The 19,400-nt window shown below is 40.3% G+C and overlaps 1 protein-coding gene across 2 annotated transcripts in view; it reads right to left on the bottom strand.

Moving 5' to 3' along the window:
- The window catches only part of igsf21a (immunoglobin superfamily, member 21a), a 171,744-nt gene that overhangs the window by 101,456 nt on the left and 50,888 nt on the right, over positions 1 to 19,400 (bottom strand). For both annotated transcript variants that reach the window (XM_076743097.1, XM_076743087.1), the window contains exon 2: positions 17,228 to 17,340. In XM_076743097.1, coding sequence (XP_076599212.1) covers positions 17,228 to 17,340 — 113 coding nt within the window. The remainder of the gene's footprint in view (positions 1 to 17,227; positions 17,341 to 19,400) is intronic.

A 19,400-nucleotide genomic window follows, 5' to 3' on the forward strand; every position in this document is an offset into this window, starting at 1 on the left:
CTGATATCATTTTGTTGTGAGGAAAGTGTTTCCCCATTTTCACAGTCTTTTTAAAAGCTATATTTTCACTGAACTAAATGGCTTTATTGTTGATTGATACGATGAAACGTCATCCTATAAACGAGCGTCAGGTAGAGAAATGTTATGTTTACAGGAGCATTAAAACGTACTTTTTTCAAATAAACAGAAGAGTCGGGGAGCTGGCGTGGCCTGGGAACGCTGAACAGAGAGTTCCACCGACAGAATTTTAAACCTCATGACCCAAAAAGACGGATGATCAATTTTTGAAAGGGTTACTGTAATGGCATCACAGCCATGGCTTTGTTGTGAGCAGCATGGCAACACATCTGATACACAAGATGAAGGTTCACGAACGTAAGGTCACATCGTGAGGAGAATACAAACCAACTGATATGTATGTTTATCAGTGTTAAAAGTTGAGAACAACCAGAGGGCAGTTTTACCGGGGATGCCATCCTCCTCGTTAAGATGCCCCTGCACCCTCTCCATCCCCTAATAGCAGAGCGAGTGCAGGGGCAGAGGGTTTTTCAGGGTGAATGTGTTAGTCTAGTCTGCCTGATTCACTGATCCTTACCCACGGCTCAAGGAGAAGTTAGTAGCCTAACTCTGGGAGAGGATCATAGAGCCACACTGCTTCCTATAGTATTCTTACAACAACCCTAAAATATTTCCGTGATCATTGTGTGGCATTTGAACTGCTGACAATACACTCCCGGATGCATGGGGGTTGTACTAACCCTAACCTTCCCATTGGGCCTTTCCCCCTGTTAAAAGTTAACAAATCCACGACTGTTGTCAACAGTTAGTGGCTCGGCTACATTTGGTCATTCAGTGGTTCTCTACCTCGTCTAGGCACTATCATTACCACAGAACAAAGCACGATGTTCAAGACCCTGTTGAAGTCTCTTTGAGACCAACAAAAGGCTCAAGCTTCTCATGAGCGTTCACCTGTACCTGTGAAATGGCTGAGTGCAAATGTCCATGTTGAAAAAGGCTCAAATTGTTACGGAGAAGCAGTAGCATTATTTTATTGCATCTTTCTGCATCTCTCACAGTCAAAAGGTAGAAAAAGGACAACAGCCAATCCTGATCGACCTGTTCTGTACACTGTGTTTCTTCAGAATAAAAGTTTGTTAAAACACAAAAGCTGTGTTCGACACTATTTCATGAGATGCACTTACAAAACTGAAAACATTTATTTATTTATTTTTGCCTCTTATGTCCCAGAATTCTCCACCATGTCTCCTCTGTCATATGTTATATCCAGTGAAATGTGTGGGCCCTTAGCCTGGAAGATGAAAAGCTTTATTTCATACTACATTTTCTCCCACACAGTGAATGACAGCTCACTTGAAATGATACAGTATTTTCAAAACAAGTATTTTTCAGTGCAAAGGGCATCTCCCTCAGTTTGCCATGAAGAAATTCCTGGAAGAATGTGGGGCAAAGGAATGACCCCCACGGATAGCAAGTTTACCTTGGACTTTCCATTAATGCTAACCCAAACAAAAGGGTCACTATAATAACTAACTCTCTGCAAAGAAAGTGACCAAAGGTGAATTTAATACTTTTCACACAAAAACGGAAATCTGAACAAATCAGAAAAAAATGCACCTTTACAATGAAGACTGCTCCAAAGGAAGAAAAAATAATCTACGAAACTCAAAGAAACAAACCTGCGTACAGATGAAGCAGATATAGATGAGTATGAACTGGGTTTTTAGTCAATTGAAGCATTGTTCAAAAGCATTAATGCCAAGTTAACATCTCAAAGCAATTACTTACATGTGTTTAAAGCGGAAACAGACAACTTTTCAATGCACTAGTGGTTTCCAGGTATATTAATGTTGGCACCGCTGTCACAAAGACAAGTGGATCGGTTTCCGTTTTTCTTGTCAAAGCAAAAAACTTTAAGGATATATACTTTAGTCACATTACCTTCAGACACAAAACATGCACTCATACGCCTTGGACAACCTCTAAAGTTTATTCAAGGGACAGTATAAAGCTGCTTTTGAAACTGAATGAGAGACTGAAAGAGTGAATAGAAGCAGTGATCACAGCCTTAAAGCAAAGGTCAAGTCTTAAAGAAAGAAGTGGAAGAAGCTGCACCTTCAAACTCACAAACATGCCTACGTTTAAGGTGAAAATCTTTATTTTTTTTATCAGCGTAATGAGGAAATGCTCAACACGCCCCCATGTCTACACAACTGAATAGGTCGAATGTCTATGAATCCCAAAATGGCACATGACTGTTCTCAAAACGACATTATATATGAACATTGGAGAAGACCAGTGACGGGTGCACCGGACCCTCGTCATCATGTGATTAATGTTGTGAAACGGTCACAGTTTGCTTGGGTTCAGGCACCAAAACTACTTGGCTCAGGAACAGATCGTGGTTCTGGTTAATAACGTTAGTGTTACGTACGTTACATAAGTTTAAGATAAGATAAGACTTAATTGATCCCACACGGGGGAAATTCAGTCGTTACAGCCAGCAAGTATTAGAAAAAGCAAACACAACGGAATAAAAAGGTCAAGATAAAAAAAAAAAAAGAAAGTGTACAGGATAAAGAATAGAAAAACAACCATTTATATGTACATTTGTACAGATTATAAAAATCCTACTGTCATAAAAAGCAAACTACTAATGACATATGTGGTACTGCCCTTGAGAAATACTAGGTCTATGTACTTGCACAATATATGCAGTTTATGCCAGTTTATGCCAATATGGATAATAAATAGTGTTATTGCACAGTTGAGAGAAATATACAACTTAAAAACTGCGTCAGATTAAAAGGATAAATGTGAGCATATATCAGCATTGGTAACAGCAGTACAAAACAAAGTGGAAACTTTTCAACTGCTCTGGTTTTTCCAAATGGTATTAAAATACACTCCCAGAACCATGTGGGTTATCCTGACTCTGACTGACACAGGGTTGGTTTACTGTCAGGGTATCGATGATTTCAACCTCATTTTGTGAATCAGCAGCCTGATGCTGTTAAATGGCCACCCGGGGAGGGGACCCGTAGCTGGACTGCAGTATCACTGTTTACTCACATTGCTGCGAGGTTGCAGAGTAGTCTTGCACAATTTATTATGGATTGCCAAAGAGAATCAGGTTTTCAGACGGCACAATTTCAGAGAGGGGCAGTTTGGTCCCAGGCGACTTTTCAATGGGGTCAAAGCCTTGTTTGAAGGGATCAGCAACAAAAAAAAAACAATCATCCACTGACCTGATTATTTGGTGGGTACACAACAAAGAAATTAAGCCCACAGCAGCTCGTAGCTGAGATGGTCTGGTATTAAAAGAAGGAAAGGAATCTAAAAAATTTGATTCATATTTATCAACATTTATTTAATTTGGTCTAATATGTTTTATTTTAAAGACGTCACACATAAACACTTTAATCTGATTTTCAGGCGTGACTGCTTATACTGTCTGTATCCAACTCAAGATGTAGTGTATGTGCCCCTAAAGTGGCCCTAATCAGCACTTATTAACTCCTGGTCTCTTTAAGCGCTGATAGCTGGTGTAGCTATTATCCCTGTGATAGAGCGGTGACATATCCAGGGTTGTTTCTGTGCCATTTACTCAATGCATGCTGGGATAGCCACCTAATGACCCTGAATAGGAAAAAGAAGATACAGGAAGTCATGGGAAATGGATGGGTGGATGAGAGCTGTTGTGCTAAGTGATGATGTCTAAATTTGTACATAGCAATCAATATTTTCTGACAACTTCCTCTTGTTGGCAGAGCATGGACTCATTTAGATAGCGTCAATCAGTGGCTAATTTCATTATGTTCTGGTCTCCCATTAGATTTTATTTTATGTTGATGCAGTTTCTGTGAAGCTCGCATAGATAAGAAACTGCTCAAATGGACAAATATTACTGTAATGACCTATTTCATTTAATCTAAAATGTTGTTCAATGGTTTCTGCTCCCACACTGATGTTACATCATAGACTATTAATGCAATCATGCTGGAGGAACAGGCCAACACGTACTACATGTGTCTCGTTGTACATGTGCAAAATTTGAAATGGTTGTCACATGTCATTATGTGATTTTCAAAGGCGCTGGAGCCATATAAACCAACTGCAGTAGAAGCTGAAGTATAATTACTTCCTTCCTTAATAACGTTCCCAACTTATATCACCATTCACAACTTTTTATATTTTATATAGTTGGTCAACTTAAAGGTCATTTACATACAGCGTCACTAAAGCCAGTGACACCTGGCAGCGATACATCATCTGTTTTGAATGAAAAAACAAATTAAATAGTACATGTACGTATATAGTCAGTCCTATTCATTTGGAGCTCTTTACAACAGAGTACAATAGACAGCCATGACCTAACTGAAAATCTAACTTGACCTATCATATTCCAGTGGTCATGGATATTTAGAGATCATATAAGGGGCATTCACATCATGCTTCTTTGGTATTTAGCCTCCTATAGCAATGTATTATCACTGATGGAGGATTATGGGAAAAAGTACCAACGACTCTCACATTTAGCCTGCAAAGCTCACCACATACTGTATATTCTACCAGCACATGGAGTGTTACACTGATGTATTTACTGCAGCCAGAGTATGTTTAACACTGTCAATTAAGCTGATGGTGGAGTGAAGTCTTACTCCCTGTGGTATTCTGAAAGCACTGCTCTATACTCAAGCCAAAAAGACACACTGAAATACTCTCCTGGAACATTTCATTGCTGGTTTTGATACAAAGGCTCAGCATAAAAATTTTGAAAAGCGAAATAGTTTCTTTAAACAACTGGGCACTGTAGGTTTTAGTCAAACAGGGATGTGTAGTGCATTCGTAGGGGACTATTTTCAGCTGTGGATTAATACACATTTGATGCTCTAGTGAGCATTTTCGGCAGCATGATGGCGTAGTGGGCTCAATTCAACATACACTACAGTGCCCATGTTGATGGTAATGAAGGGACATGTGACCCAGTGCAGCAGCGTGGCTCAGAGATGTGTTTTAATGGTTTTTGGACAAAAATGGCACAGAGGAACAACACATCAGGCTTTGGCTCCACAGACAATACAAGCAGATATCATCAGTTCATTGCTGCTTTTGGTCTTTCCTTTGGATTTCTTGCTAATAAGAAAAATATCAGTTTTTCCACACACACATCCTATAAAGTATCTGAGTTTCCAATTTTGCAACTTACAATGTAATAAATTAATTAATGAGTAGATTAACAAAGAAGTCACAGATTCATATTATGTCATTTGTATGTGGGTGTTTTTCCCCCCTTTGGAAGAACATCTCATCACAGTCTATGCAAATAAACAAACAAGGAAGTAAACAAGTAAATAAATATATAAAGAACTAAATAAGTAATTGTTTTGCTTCTTTCGTGCCCCCGGAGGACCTCGCAGTGTGTTGTATTTAGTCAGAGTAGGGGCCACCGCTAAGACTCTTCTGGCATGGAAATGACTTCTTCCTCTAATGCAAATGTCACAAAGAGGCTCTGATCCACTCCTAATCGCTAAGTAATCACTTTCTTGTTTGATCCTTCTGTGATAGTAAGAATGGATTTCAAAAATCTGGTATGATTCTGGTCAGGAGATTATGAATTTTTAAGACATGCTGAAAATTGGAAGCGCTACAATAAGCCTTAAAAAAAAAAAAAAAAAAAGAGGGCTGAAGCAGAAGCAATGATTTTGCCTTCAAAATTAAAATCTTGTCGCAGATGTCCATTGTTAATGAAATATAATGAAGCAAATATTTCAGATCTGTATCATCAGCTATCATCTCTCGTATTTTACAGTATTTTTTTCCAATATAAGAACTGCTATCGTACTATATACAGTTATCTAACTCATTTCTGGATAAAAACAATTGCAACAGAGATTTAAAAATAAATGTGCCATGAAACGCTTCTATGATGTGTTTATGATATACTATACCCACATTTACCATAAAGATAAAAAAGAGTGATCCAACCATTAGAATGTACTTAATCCTATTGTCACGGAGAGAAAATGAGTCAGTAGGGGAAAACCAAATGAACTCGTGGAGAGGGTTGGTTTTTTTTTTTTTTCTTTTTGTATAATCATTTGTTGAATTACCTAATTAATTAGATACAGAGTATGCTTTTGATAGATACCTGGGGATCTCTGGGAGATGCTAACAATGAAGAGGCATTATTCACTATTAGCAGCATGGAAACAAAATGTCCCATTGTCATCACAGTCACCGCCATTAGCAGCACAAGCTCTCAGACGGGCACGGCAACGATCAGTCCCTTTGTTGCTATTAGCATTCATGGATAAAAGGGGACTCATCTTGTAGTTTGCTGACATGAAGTGTGTAATTATCATTCCATGTATAACAGGCTGCTTATTTGCCCTAGTGGCATCCTCAAAGGGAAGGTTGCGGTGCAGTGATCCATATCACCTTATCTCCCATTCCCCTTGGGGCACCACATTCGGTATGGAGCAGCAGGCTAATAAAGATGACAGAGGTTTCTGCCACTGTTTAAAGGGACAAACCACTCTTTTTTACCATCGAAAGAAGGTGTGCACATCGTGATTTTAATGTTTTGTTCAGATAGTTAAGTAAGCAGTCCCCTGGGGAGACAGGAAACTCTATCACAGACTGGGCCTTCATAGGGAAAGCAGTGAACTCGAGCTTTATCATATCTAGATTTACTCTAATGTAGCACTTAATATTCTACTATTAATTGAACGTGTGAAAGAGCTCATTTGTGAGAACTCCTCTCAACAAAATTTGATTTGGTCGAGGACACAAAACTGTAGAAGACAATGACCACATCAGGAAGTAATTACTTGGGCTGTTAATTGCAAAATTTATCATTAATCATTACCCTGCATATGGCTCCAGTGGGCCTTGAAACACAAATTGAACAAAGACGCACCAAAAAAAACAACAACAAAACATCACATTTTTTAAGATGCAAAAGACAACAAACATTTTAATCTACATCAGCTGCCCCAATTGAACATTTTGTTGATTATATCTAAACATGTTTATGCTTCCACATTCATTGCAATAAGAAGCTCATTTCCAAATCTCCCTTTTGCTCATCTGTATTTAAACAATTTAAAGTGTTCAGGGGTTACTGCTTTCAAAGGGCACATCAGTGTAAAGTTATTCCTTCTGAAGGATTTATGATCAGGGGTTGAACCCAAGTGCAGAGGCAAGATGAAGGCAGGGGGATGCTCAATCAGTCCCTTTAATGATGCTACACAGTCAAACAAGGAGCCTACAGACGACAGCAACAAACTCCACTGCCAAGTAGGGCACACTAACTAAATAACTCAGTGGGCATAAGCCCTAATAAGAGACAAAAGCAAAACTAAACAGTTGTCACAATAAATGTTCTTTATCTAGAAAGAAGTTATGTTCACAGCAAAAGCTGGCAGACGTAAAGATAGAGGATATAATTGTCTGTCATCATGTCAAAACAAGAAAACAATGTATCAGCATTTAACAAGTACGTTAATCCTCGCAGGTGCCGAGTTACCCTGAGGGGAGATTCAGAGGATGATGGGAGCAATGCGAACATGCCCCGGGAGCCGGAGCCCTTTGGCACAGACCTTCCAGCAGCCTTACGATCAATAGTGATCTGTCCATGGAGCTATTCTTTGTTGATAAGAGGCGGTGGTAATGCATGCAGCTATTCATGCATGAAGCCCAATAAATAAGCGGAAAAAAACTTTATGAGTAAGAGTTGCAGAAAGGTTTCTCTGATAATCATGATAAAAGCATTTTGCACATGCAATAGAATTAGCAGGGCATGATGGTGTCAGATAGACCAGTATTTTGCAGACAGATTGGTGGCGTGTATAGTTACAGTCTCTGAGATCTTCTAACTCAGCGCCTTGATTGCATCTGATGACCCAGCCTCAGCTAAAGGAAAATAAATACGCAAAAGAAAAGACGAACATACCAGAAGCATTTCTCCCAAAAATATTTCTCTTCTTCTCTTGGAAGATGTTGCCTGCACTATCAAATGCCAAATGGAAGATCTTCATAATAGATAGATAGATAGATAGATAGATAGATAGATAGATAGAACATAAGTGAGACAAGAAGTTTCTGAAGATACACAATTACACTTGGGGATTAAACAGCAGGACGTAAGGCACCAAAAAACCCCACAGGAGTGTGCTGTGTGCACATGCTCAGCCAGCTCTCCTCTGTATTCACAGATTTCAGTTGCCCAGGCAACCCTGTCTTGAAGATTTTAAACTTGGATTTAACATATGACGCCTCCTGTGTCTCTCCACAGTCAAGAAACAGGATTACTGGCTAGAAGAACACCGCAATTTTCAGTTGAGTGTCCACTAACATATCTTTGCCATTGCATGCGGAGGTAACATATGGTAACAGTAAATCCACTGACACACTGCCCTCAGGTAATGCACTCCTATATTTCTTGGCAGACTGTGACAAGAGATAAGTCATTTGCATAGCTGTTATATTGTGCTTTGACACTGTCAACAGCTTTAATGGGATTTGTCAAAATGTGGGCCACAAGTAAATCTGAAAAACACTACCAGAGGCAACGTAAGAGTTGGGGGTATTAGAATAAGATGCGCCGCAGAGTTTGTGTAGGCACCAAGTGTCTCACTATTATTCCAGAACGAGTTTCTTGCTGTAACTTAGACTGCTGTAGTCAGGTCAGTTTTTTATGTGCAGAGCTATTTTCATATTTCCAAATATAATCATCGTGTTCTCCTCAAAGCAACTAAGGCAGCTGGCCTGTGTCCAAACACAGCTGGCAAACATTTAAGTACACGTGTACTGCACTTCTGCGCTGTTAAGATAATGGAAATATGTCGAGAGGGAAGAACTGTGCATGCAGCATTTTGGATATGAGAACTCCCACAAAGGACTGCACTCTGTTTATGATGTGTTGACAGGCTTGGACATAATTTTGGAACTCAAGTTTTAATCATATACATCAATCCAAGCAGATATATCTAAATTACAGTACTTTCCCACTATTAAAATATGAAAATGGCTGAATGCGGTGGAACGAGTGAATTCAAAAGACACCACACTGACAGCCCGAGCAAACACATTTTTGTTTGAGCTTTCAGAGAGAAGGAGAACACAATCATTGGCACACTCAGGGGAGCCACTCCATGTAACCACATCAAGAAATCCCCTTCTTTAAACCAAGAAATAGGTCGTTTGTCAGTGACCCACTGAGCATTACAAAAATTACTGAGTCTGCTGCTTTATGGAGCCGCTGCTTTATGGATAATGTGCGGTTATGTTTTGGCAGCCAAAAGTATCTGGTTGAGTTTCGGGAAAGATTGATGTCATGGTTGGGCTGTGTCCGAAATCACTCCCTCATTCGCCCTCTCAGTGCTGTATAATAGACACTCACTGTTTGCTCTGTTGTGAGCAGTAAACTCAGGTTTTATGCATCGTCGTTATTCACAAACAGGTGAAGTGTTTGAATGTTTGCATCCACTAAATGTGACGCAGTGTCACATTTGTGGGTTTGCAGAAAGTATTTCTTTCTTTCCACGGTGGACTCTTTGAGGGTAATGGTGGATAATTTCGCACAGTGAGAATACAGAGCATGGAATAAAATGGTAAAGAGTAAATGTGGTGCATTATAGAGAAAAAGAGGGTGATTTTGGACACAGTCATGGATTCAGATTCTAACCTTAACCTTAACCCTCACCCTAACAAGTTATAAGAAAACCAGGGCAGGCTAACAGCATGTAACAGGACACAAACTCTGATTCACAAGATCCCATTACCTCCCAGTTTGGTACCGTTAAATCATTCCTACTTGTGGGTTGACCAGACAAACCATGCCATTGTTTTTCTGGGAAGAACAGTCAGGCCAGGGGCCTCAATTTCTCTAAGCAGACACTGCGGGGGCCGAATTTTCAAATAAAAAAGGGGAAATTTATTAAGTAATTTGTTTAAGTAGCTTCTTTAATATTTTAACTTTCTTACTAAACGAATGCTATTTCTTGTTAGCCTTCAGATAGATACTAGATACTTAAGTAGAAAAAGCTCTCCGACTGCGACCGTGGAGGCCGTCGGTGCTCAATATAAAACCCACAGTACAACTACCAATGAATGAGCCCTTATCGCAAACCAAAAAACTCCTATTCATGATCCAAGGAAGCAGACAAAAATACTATGTTCAGATTCAATACATCAGTTACCCAATAAAAAGTGTCTCCTGCGTCTAATAAACAAGCTGAGTGACTCTTTGTTGTCAGTTCCAGGGAGTGTCCAGCCAGGGAGCTGAGTGGTTTGACGGTGGGTCCACGGAGTAGAGAGGATGAAGATGGAGAATAATCAGATTCTGACCCCAGACCCTAAAAGAATAACCCCATCTGTCTGTCACTCATCATTGCTGCACAAAACTGGAAAATTCTTGCAGGTGGAGCAGAAATTTTAGAAAGTATTGGATTTCAGTATTAGCTCGGACAGTTACCTAATATCATCAGGTGTTGTGCTGTAGGTTGTAAAGCTAATTGTTAGACATGCGATGCTCTGAATGTAATCTGTGGAGGCAGATGGCTTCATTAAGATCTGACAGGCTTTCAATGGCGTTCAGCTGATGATTGAGATTTACGACTGTCTTTGGTTATTGTCCTTTCTAGATGTTACAAACTATTGATTTGCTCCACACAAACACACCCACATGGAGAGGGGAAGAAAGCCAACATCAGATATCCTTTCAAGTAAAGGCCCTAAACGGGAGCCCTAAAGCACGACTTCTGCCCCTCGCACAGCATACTATCAAATATTTACTGTGTTCAGCTACTGTACACCTCATGGATCAGAATGATGATTTTCAGGATATGCTGAGTGAGTTATTCAAAAGCAGGCAGGGAGCTAATGTTACTGGCATTTCACAAGTTAATTATAGCTGAAACCACATTTTTTTTCTTTTTTTGTTGTGCTGTGTCTTGATTAAAAACGTGATTAAAAAGTGACAGTATGAAAACATGTAAAACACGCACCTACAGAGTCTGTGATGTGTCGCATTCAGTAGTTTCAGAATCAGAACTATCCACATAATAGCTGAAATTCTGGTTTGCAATAAAACAAGCGTGTAATTTAAGTAAATAATTCGATAATTAGAGAATGCACGAGGATATAATTTAGAGAGCAGCTCACAATATGTTGATTTGCATGGCATCCACCAATTTTGCAGCAGCCTCACTGTTCTAAATTGAAGAATGATGGATGCTTTTTCTAAGCTTGTCTGGGGATTTGAATGAGAAACCTCAAAATGAAAAGCACTCTTCTCTAACCTTCAGTCTTAACTCCATTCATTCCATTAGAAAAAAACGAGACAAGAACATACCTAACAAATGTGGAGACTGGATTCCAGTACTTTCTGGCGAGCTCATGCTCACAATAGCCCACACAGGGAGAAAACAAAATGTCTCTGGGATGGAATTAATACTTTTCTCTTTAGTTGTTGATATCGCAGGTTATCCTGTAAAGCTGTGTATTCGCTCTGTGCGTGGAGTGGGGAGAGGGGTGTTTAATTCAGCTGAGAGCGGGATTATAAATACAGGTGAGCCTGAATCATAATCATGAAATGGACAGAGCTGGGACACAGCTGAATGATGAGAGGAGTATCAGAGAACCAGCTCAGCCAGCAGACGGGCCAGTGGTAAATTAGGCGAGTGTCTTCGGGAAGACAGTGGCGTTGGTGAGGGAGAGGATCCCAGAAGAGTTATGTCAGGGAGGATGGAGAAATTCTGTAATGGGCAGAGCGAGGGAGGAGGGAGATCAGGAGAGCAGAGAGAGAGAGTTGATCCAGTGATTAAAATTAACCAGAGTGCAGAGCCGCACTCAACAGGCGAGCTAACAGACGCCGCTTGCTCCGCCGCCATCAGCGCTGCATACCTGGGCACCCACTGGGAGGGGTCCCATATGCACAATATTCATCAGAACGACACAGATTAAAACGAGCACAGCACGAGACGAGCCGGCGTGCGTGTCTTTGACGAGCACTCTCTGAGCGCCGCCATGCTGACAGTCTTTCCTCAAACATGCAGGCAGCACATCAGCACCAACCTATCAAGCGATCCATCGTGACTATTCGGTATGCTATTAAAGCATAATAGACAGCTTGATGGTATTGCCTATGCATAGTGCTTAATCCATGCCCTGCTGGTATTCACCACTCACTAAAAACATCCATGTGGCCTGTAGTGCAATATCCTACACACTCAAGAGGCTTTCATTTATTTGCTCTTGAAGCATTAGCTGCAGGGCTGTACAGCATCCATTACCGAGGACTGCTCTCACTCTCTCGCATTCATTCTCCGTCTCTGCCTGTCTGCTAATTTCTCATCTTGAGTAAACTAATATGAGAGGTATAATAGAGGTTATATCCAGGGTTCTAAATTAACTTTTTTGATCACCAGCCAATGTGGCTGGTGACCTTCTAAAGTTACCAGCCAATCAGAATTTCCACTAGCCAAATTTTTTCCCGGTGAAAATAAGAGAGATTATGAGTGCCACTGAATGCATTTGATCATTTTATTTACATTGTTGGCATGAAAAATGCACAGAAAGTACAACACATGAAACAAAATATACACAGAAAGTGCAAACATTTAATTTATACAAACAAAAAATGCTGTCAGATTTATTATTTTATAAAAGACATTTTTCCAGTATTTAGTATCATTACATTCCTAATAAAATGTATTTTTCCTTTCAACTTAAAGTGTTTCTGCTTCCCGTCTTTAATAAGAAATATATATAAGTAACAGCCATGACTTAAACACTTGCAAAAAATTGCATTGGTAATAAATTGAATTATGTATGTACAACTAGAAAACACAAATAGTGCAGCAGTCAGTATTGCAGACTCCTTCGACTCTCCTGATGACTTCGGGCACTCTCATGGTCCTTTACTGCCTCGACTTTAAAATTATTAGTCCCCACCACAAAATTATTCGTCTTGTTTTTTTCTTTCGTGTACATGCGGCAGTCCTTACAAAACATGACGGCATTTTCGTGATCAAACACAAGCCATTGACGACCTGTCAGCCATTTAGCGTTAAACTTTCTTTTCTTCGTTTCGCACGCTTTGTCGACATTCTCATCCCCTGCCTCCTTCCTCTTCTCGCCCCCAGACGTCTGTCCCAACCACGCATTTAGTTTAACTTTACTTTTTACTTTTAGCTAGCTCAGTCTCCTTTTTTACAGTTTATACGCCGCCGTTCATTCTTCCTCTTCTTCTTTGTGTTTGCGTTTCCGTGGTTTCTCGCGCCGGTTGCACTATAAACTGTAGTGTGCCTGCGCACAGCCAATGGGCGTCTTGTACGTCATCACGTAGCATTACGACAGTGTTCATGGGAAATGTAGGACGGACTGTCCGGGGGACAAATGACCAAGAACTGTAGAGCGGCTCTGACTGACATGATTGCCTAATGCATTACCGGCCAAATTGGCTAGTAAGTTTTTATTTACACCCGCCAATATGAATTTTAACCCGCATTTGGCGGGTTGGCGGGTGTTAATTTAGAACCCTGGTTATATCCTGTGATTATTATCAGATGTTATGGGTAGGAAGCGTAAAAAGAGGTGGGCTTGTAGCTTATTTCTAGGTTGAAGCCTTTGGTTAACATTCATTTTTTTAATATTTACTTGTTTCTTGAATACTCCACTGCACGATTTTAATGATGCATCTCCATACACCAGAAAATCTGCCGCTCGAGCCACGACGCAGAGATTCATTACCGTGGCCAGAATGACCCCAAAAATAAGAGTTTATGTTTGATTAGAGTTTAAAATTATAGCTTTAATCATCAAATCGCTTCTGTATGGGACACCATTAACCCCGGGGTTCTGTTGGGGGGTCCTAGAGACCCCTGGGCCCTCTTCAAAAAACATACTTAACATTGTTTTATCATGTTCATACTTCATAGATTTTACCCAGTTTTAGAAAACTGATTATAAGAAGAGAAACCTGCCTTGGTAAGGTCAGTCTCAGAGACCCCATCCCTTAAAACGTGGATAAATCCAATGGATTTCCATATGCTCTGTGTCTTATTGGAGTTTCATAACAGTTTGTGCATAAGAGGTCTAACCTGGCATTAGACTGTGGGTTGACACACTGTACAATTCTTTGCCGTTCACAGACAAGTGAGTTTTGCTACTGCAGCGTCTTTAGTAGATTATTTCAATGATGACATAAAGTATGAAAAATTCATTTCAAATTAAACAGAAAGGTCAAGTGAAAATCTTAACCAAAGAGGAAAGAGGATGGGACGTTAAAAGGAAAAATATCATCCCCTCCCTCCACCGCCACACACACACGCACGCACACACACACACACACACACACACACACACAAACACACCCTTACACTCTGAACTGATAATAATTGTAAAGTCCCGAAAAATTGTGCTTATTCACTGGGATAAAAGGGAGTCCAAAATGTAAGAAATAATAGAAACCACGGGGTAACTCGTATGTATCAAATCCATTACTTTTATCTCTCTAGTTTTGAATATAATGTTGTAGAGAATTTGAGTTAGTGTGGCTTGAAAGGCTCTCTAAAATGATCAGGTTTATCTTAAGTACATCTTAAGACATGCTAATTCTGACTGCAGTCTGGATGTGTTATGCATTAAAAAAAAAAATCCTCAAACAGAATTCGTCAGGACGTAGCACCACAAATGAGCCCTTGCTGAAATATTCAGTTGATTCAGCCACCCCCCCCCCCCCCCCGCCCCCCCGTCTGATTGGCTCCGTCGATTTGATACAAGCGTTCCCCAGGTGACTATCAACCCCAGTTCCATTTGAACAGGTGGTAAAATGAGAAGTCAACAGTATTTAGTCAAATAAAAGGCAGAGATTAGAGAAACTTTGGCAGTCAAGTGCGGGTAATTGATTTATAATTTATCAACGGTTGTGCTGAGCAGTGGCCACCGGAGAGACGGGGCCGATTTCTGTTGCAACCTTTTTGCTTTCCTTGTGAGAACTCTTAATATGGGCATCTCTATTCTCAGACCGCTTATTTAAACCACAGCTATCAATAGACGCCGCAGACATCTGACAGGATATAAGCAAAACAACGCTCTCCAATCCCTGCCTGATTAAATGAAATTGTCACCGCAATGAAAGTGATCTATGATGCTAAGGTGAACGTGTAAAGTGCCATAAATCTCTTTTTGTCCTACCTTGAAAGGTCAGCATTTGCTAAGATGAGTCCAGAGACACTGTTTTATTTTACAATAAAAAAAAAAAAAAAAAAAAGTGTGAAAGCAGAAGCTACTCTGACGACGGAGTTCCTGCCTAAGCAATAAACTGCTGCTCGCTCACTGAATGAACAGTGTTCCAGCACAGGGTGGAGGGTGAAGCCAAGGTGACTGTCACCACAGTGTTGTCCTGTACATTCACAATATCAAACACTCTTTACATTATGAAGAATAAGGTGCAGAATTCACCAGTGAGGATTCCAGTTTACCTGGGCCAGTTTATTAGGGACACACTGTATGTGCATCCTGATGCAGTTCGGCCCATCAGGACAGAAATAAAGGCTTCCTTTGGAGTTCTTGATTTCACCTTGTTGACAGAGGCCTGTTGTTTTGGTAGCGAACTGGTGGATGGTGAATGGTGAATTCTAGTTCTGATGGTGTCTTCTTGGCAGGATCTTTTTTAAATTTCCCTCCATCACCACCTCAACCAATAAGTGAGCTGTTTATCTGATACTGTGTGTTGGTGTTGTTCCTGTCACGTCATGATTAATGTTGCTCCAGGATCATTATTGCAACTGAGCAAAAGGCAACAACCTTGGTGATGGACTGATCAAGAGCAGGACCTTCACCTTGGAGTCTGCAGTTCAAATGATTCATAAGTTATTGTTATTTTCTTGACCATTTCACAACATTAACCACATGTTAGAAAGGCTTTTTCCCCAAATAGCAAAGCTTTGACATCAAAACAGCATGACTGGTCAGTTGTAGGAACGACATCAGCAAGCTGATATGATGATTAGGTATCACACCTCCATAAAACTGGAACATGCACGAGAGACAATGGTCCAAATCGATGCTTCACATGTGGAGATGACCTGACTTTGAGTCCAGTATGGGTCCAGCTCCAGAAATGCTGCTTCCTACATTCCCCATAATGCACCTTTTGCTTTGCTTTCTGTCTTATAGCATCATAATGGTTATTTTTCAGCTGCAGAAAGCTGCAGAGCCAAAAATACAAACATACAACAGTTTTCAGCTGAGTAGGACTCCTCATAAATAAACTGTACACACATCTATTGTACTGGAAGTCAGGACTGCACATTCTAGTACATTTCACCAAAAACACAGCGCTTGCAAAGCACCTGGCTGCTCACTTGTTTACTTTGGAAGCCCGTCAGTTTTTAGATTATATCACAAGCATAATGAACGACACAAGACGGAGCAGGAATGCATTTTATGGAATACCCAGAGGCTTGGTTGATGACATTTCAGGCCCTGCAATTTGTCTGTACCACATTATACAAATCCAATCAGCACTCAGCAACTTCACTAACAACTTGGTGAAGAATCATCCGCTTTCATAAAGCAAATCTGAATGGCGCTCAAGAATTATGGTCAAACAAGGGTGTGATAGCAGCAGCTGCTACTGCTTTCCAATTCAAGTGCTGATCAGTGGCTCTCTTGAAGTGAAACAAATGTGTCCTCTGTTCGCTGTCATGTTCGGCAAATTCGTCGTGCCGATCTTTCATACAAACTTTCAAACATGCCGCTTTTATAGACCCAATAAACTCCATCTAGGACATGCAAAGACTGTTTGGTTGTTGATTTGATTGTTTTTCCTCCTTCAACTGCAATCTAATTATTGGCAGCACTTAGACAGTGTAGTACACCAACTGGGATTTTAATAACTGTTGAGTCGCCAGCTGTGAACTATTAAGAAATGATGGTGATGACCAGCGGATTGAGAAATCAAATTCCCAAGCAACAGCCAGTGATGCCTCCCATACAGCTGGCCTAAATAATAGCTTGTTTCCTGACAATTGCAGTTTGATAGTACACGGTTGTTCTCCTAACACAGCCATAATCCTGTGATATGACTATTGGCACTGACCTCCTCTGATGCCGAATGGCTAGAAATGAAAGAAGCAGATAGGCTAGCGAGCATCTTGTGCTTCATGGCACGGGAAGTGTGAAAGAGCTTACTCACCCTGTACCAAACAATCTCTCGAAGCCTCCCGTCAGTTTTGAAGTTGCACTTGAGAGTAACAGTCTCTCCCACAACAACAGGAGGCAGGGGCTCTATGGTAACTGTCAAATATCCTGCAAAAGAGGAAGAAGAAGAAGAGTTTTATTAACAGTCATAAAGCAGAAACACAGTTTGCCTGAAGAAGATACATGTTTCTTGTTGAGGAAAATGTTGGACAACATCAATAAAGCGGTCGTGAATCGTTCTGAAAAGCTCAAGACTGGCCGACGTTCTATTTTGGAAAAATGCCATGAGTCATCCTTATGCAATTATACAACAAGCACTCTCCCACATGAGGGTTAAGTACCTTGGTAAATAGCACTTTAGTGGTAGTTACTTAAGCATTTATTTTTCAGTGACCTTGCACACTTTCTTCATCTGGTTTTGGATATTCAGACAAACTTGAGTTACAGTGCAACCGCTTGTCTACTTGAAACCACTGTAAGCTATAAGACGAGCACTATGCAGCTGTTACAGGCGGTAATTTCTTAGTAATAAGTTGTATTATCTCTTCTATTTTCTCAAATTCCAATTTTGGCTTCCTTGAAACAGAAAATTGTGTGAAATCTGCATGACAGGTTCGAGGACTTAATTGCTTCTCACATTACATTATTGGCAGGAAAGTTAGTCTGCATGTTTTGCTGTGCAGCGTTTCTTTAGCTTTTAGCCAGTTATTCATCTGAAGTTGTTTGGCCCTGAATAAACACGCCAAGTCAATAAACCTCTGAAAGGAGCAAAGGCATTGAATGGCATCACAGTTCTTATAAGTGCTGTGAATCATTTTCTAGCCATAGTAAATATAAAGAACATGATGAGGAAAGTCAGCACCAACAAAACAGACGTTTATGGTGAAAATCTATTTTAAAGGGAAATTCCGCCATTGCATTGACAGTCTGTGAGAAATAAAATGTCTTTCTTCTACTAAAAAAATCAACTGCTTAATTAGCGCCATGCTGAACACAGCCTGGAGCATCCCGACTGTCAAATAATTGAAAACACTTAACATTTTTCATTAAGTTTTTGTGATAACAAGCATTAACAGACAACAGCAACACACATGAAAAAAACTGCACAGATACAATCCAATAAAAACGACAAAACCAAAGGAAAAATAAGAAAGAACTGTCAAATTCATGGACAAACTTATAAGTTTGCACAGATTTGTAGTTTGGCTTCTCAGACGCAAACACTGGAGTCCCAGGTGGAGCCGCGACCCTGCTATATTAGCGTCAACACAATGCTTCACACAGACCTGCAGGTATGACTCCACTGTTCCACAATCACAAACATTCACAAGGTGATAATAGTGTCAGCATACCCATAAGATTAGATCTTGCAAATAAAAATGGGTATAGATACAAAGGCAATTCCCTGGTGATAATGAGAAGACCTGGGAGACAATAAACGCATCCAAAATCGAGAGGGATTAAATTAAATCAAATGAAGGCTGTATGGAGGATGTTTTCGAGTGAAGGCGATGCATAAACTAGAATCTGAGGGAGCTCAATGCAGTGTCCAAAAATGCATCTATCAGTAAAGCATTATATCGATTTGAAATCTATCTTGTTTCCACATAAGTGAAAAGGACATCTCTTTATATGCCACCGCTCTGGCTAGCAGCGTGAGCCAGCGATGGTGCGTGGGCTGACTTCCACTGACAGACAGCGACCTTCTGCCCAACATAATAGCAGTTTCAACACATTCGGTATTTAATGAGGAAATTGTATCCTGTAAAGCAGATGGATAGCTGAGTAAAAATATAAAACAGGGTAAAATTGGACCTCATGACTAATAATTGTGTTGGTAAAACAACAGAAACCACTACCAGGGCATCAGTGTCTCACAGAACTCCACAGGTGATCACTGCAAAGAAGGAAAGGAAGACTGGAGATAAAGGGAGGTGGAGCCTTGGTTTGCAGTATCAGAAACGGAAATCTAGGCGAATTTTAACACTTAAACAGTCAAGTATTAGAGTATCGAAGAAACTTATACGTGCACCATGCACTCACAGCAAGCACCTTCACTGTTATCTAATAAGCATCTCTTTAACTCTGTAACCCTTTGAACACCCAGTGCCTCCCCAGCTCCACTGCTGAGCTTGCTTACGCTTCTTTTACCAAAGTTTTATCTCAAA

Source organism: Chaetodon auriga, chromosome 2 (genome assembly GCF_051107435.1).
Source record: "Chaetodon auriga isolate fChaAug3 chromosome 2, fChaAug3.hap1, whole genome shotgun sequence".
NCBI classification, from domain to species: domain Eukaryota; kingdom Metazoa; phylum Chordata; class Actinopteri; order Chaetodontiformes; family Chaetodontidae; genus Chaetodon; species Chaetodon auriga.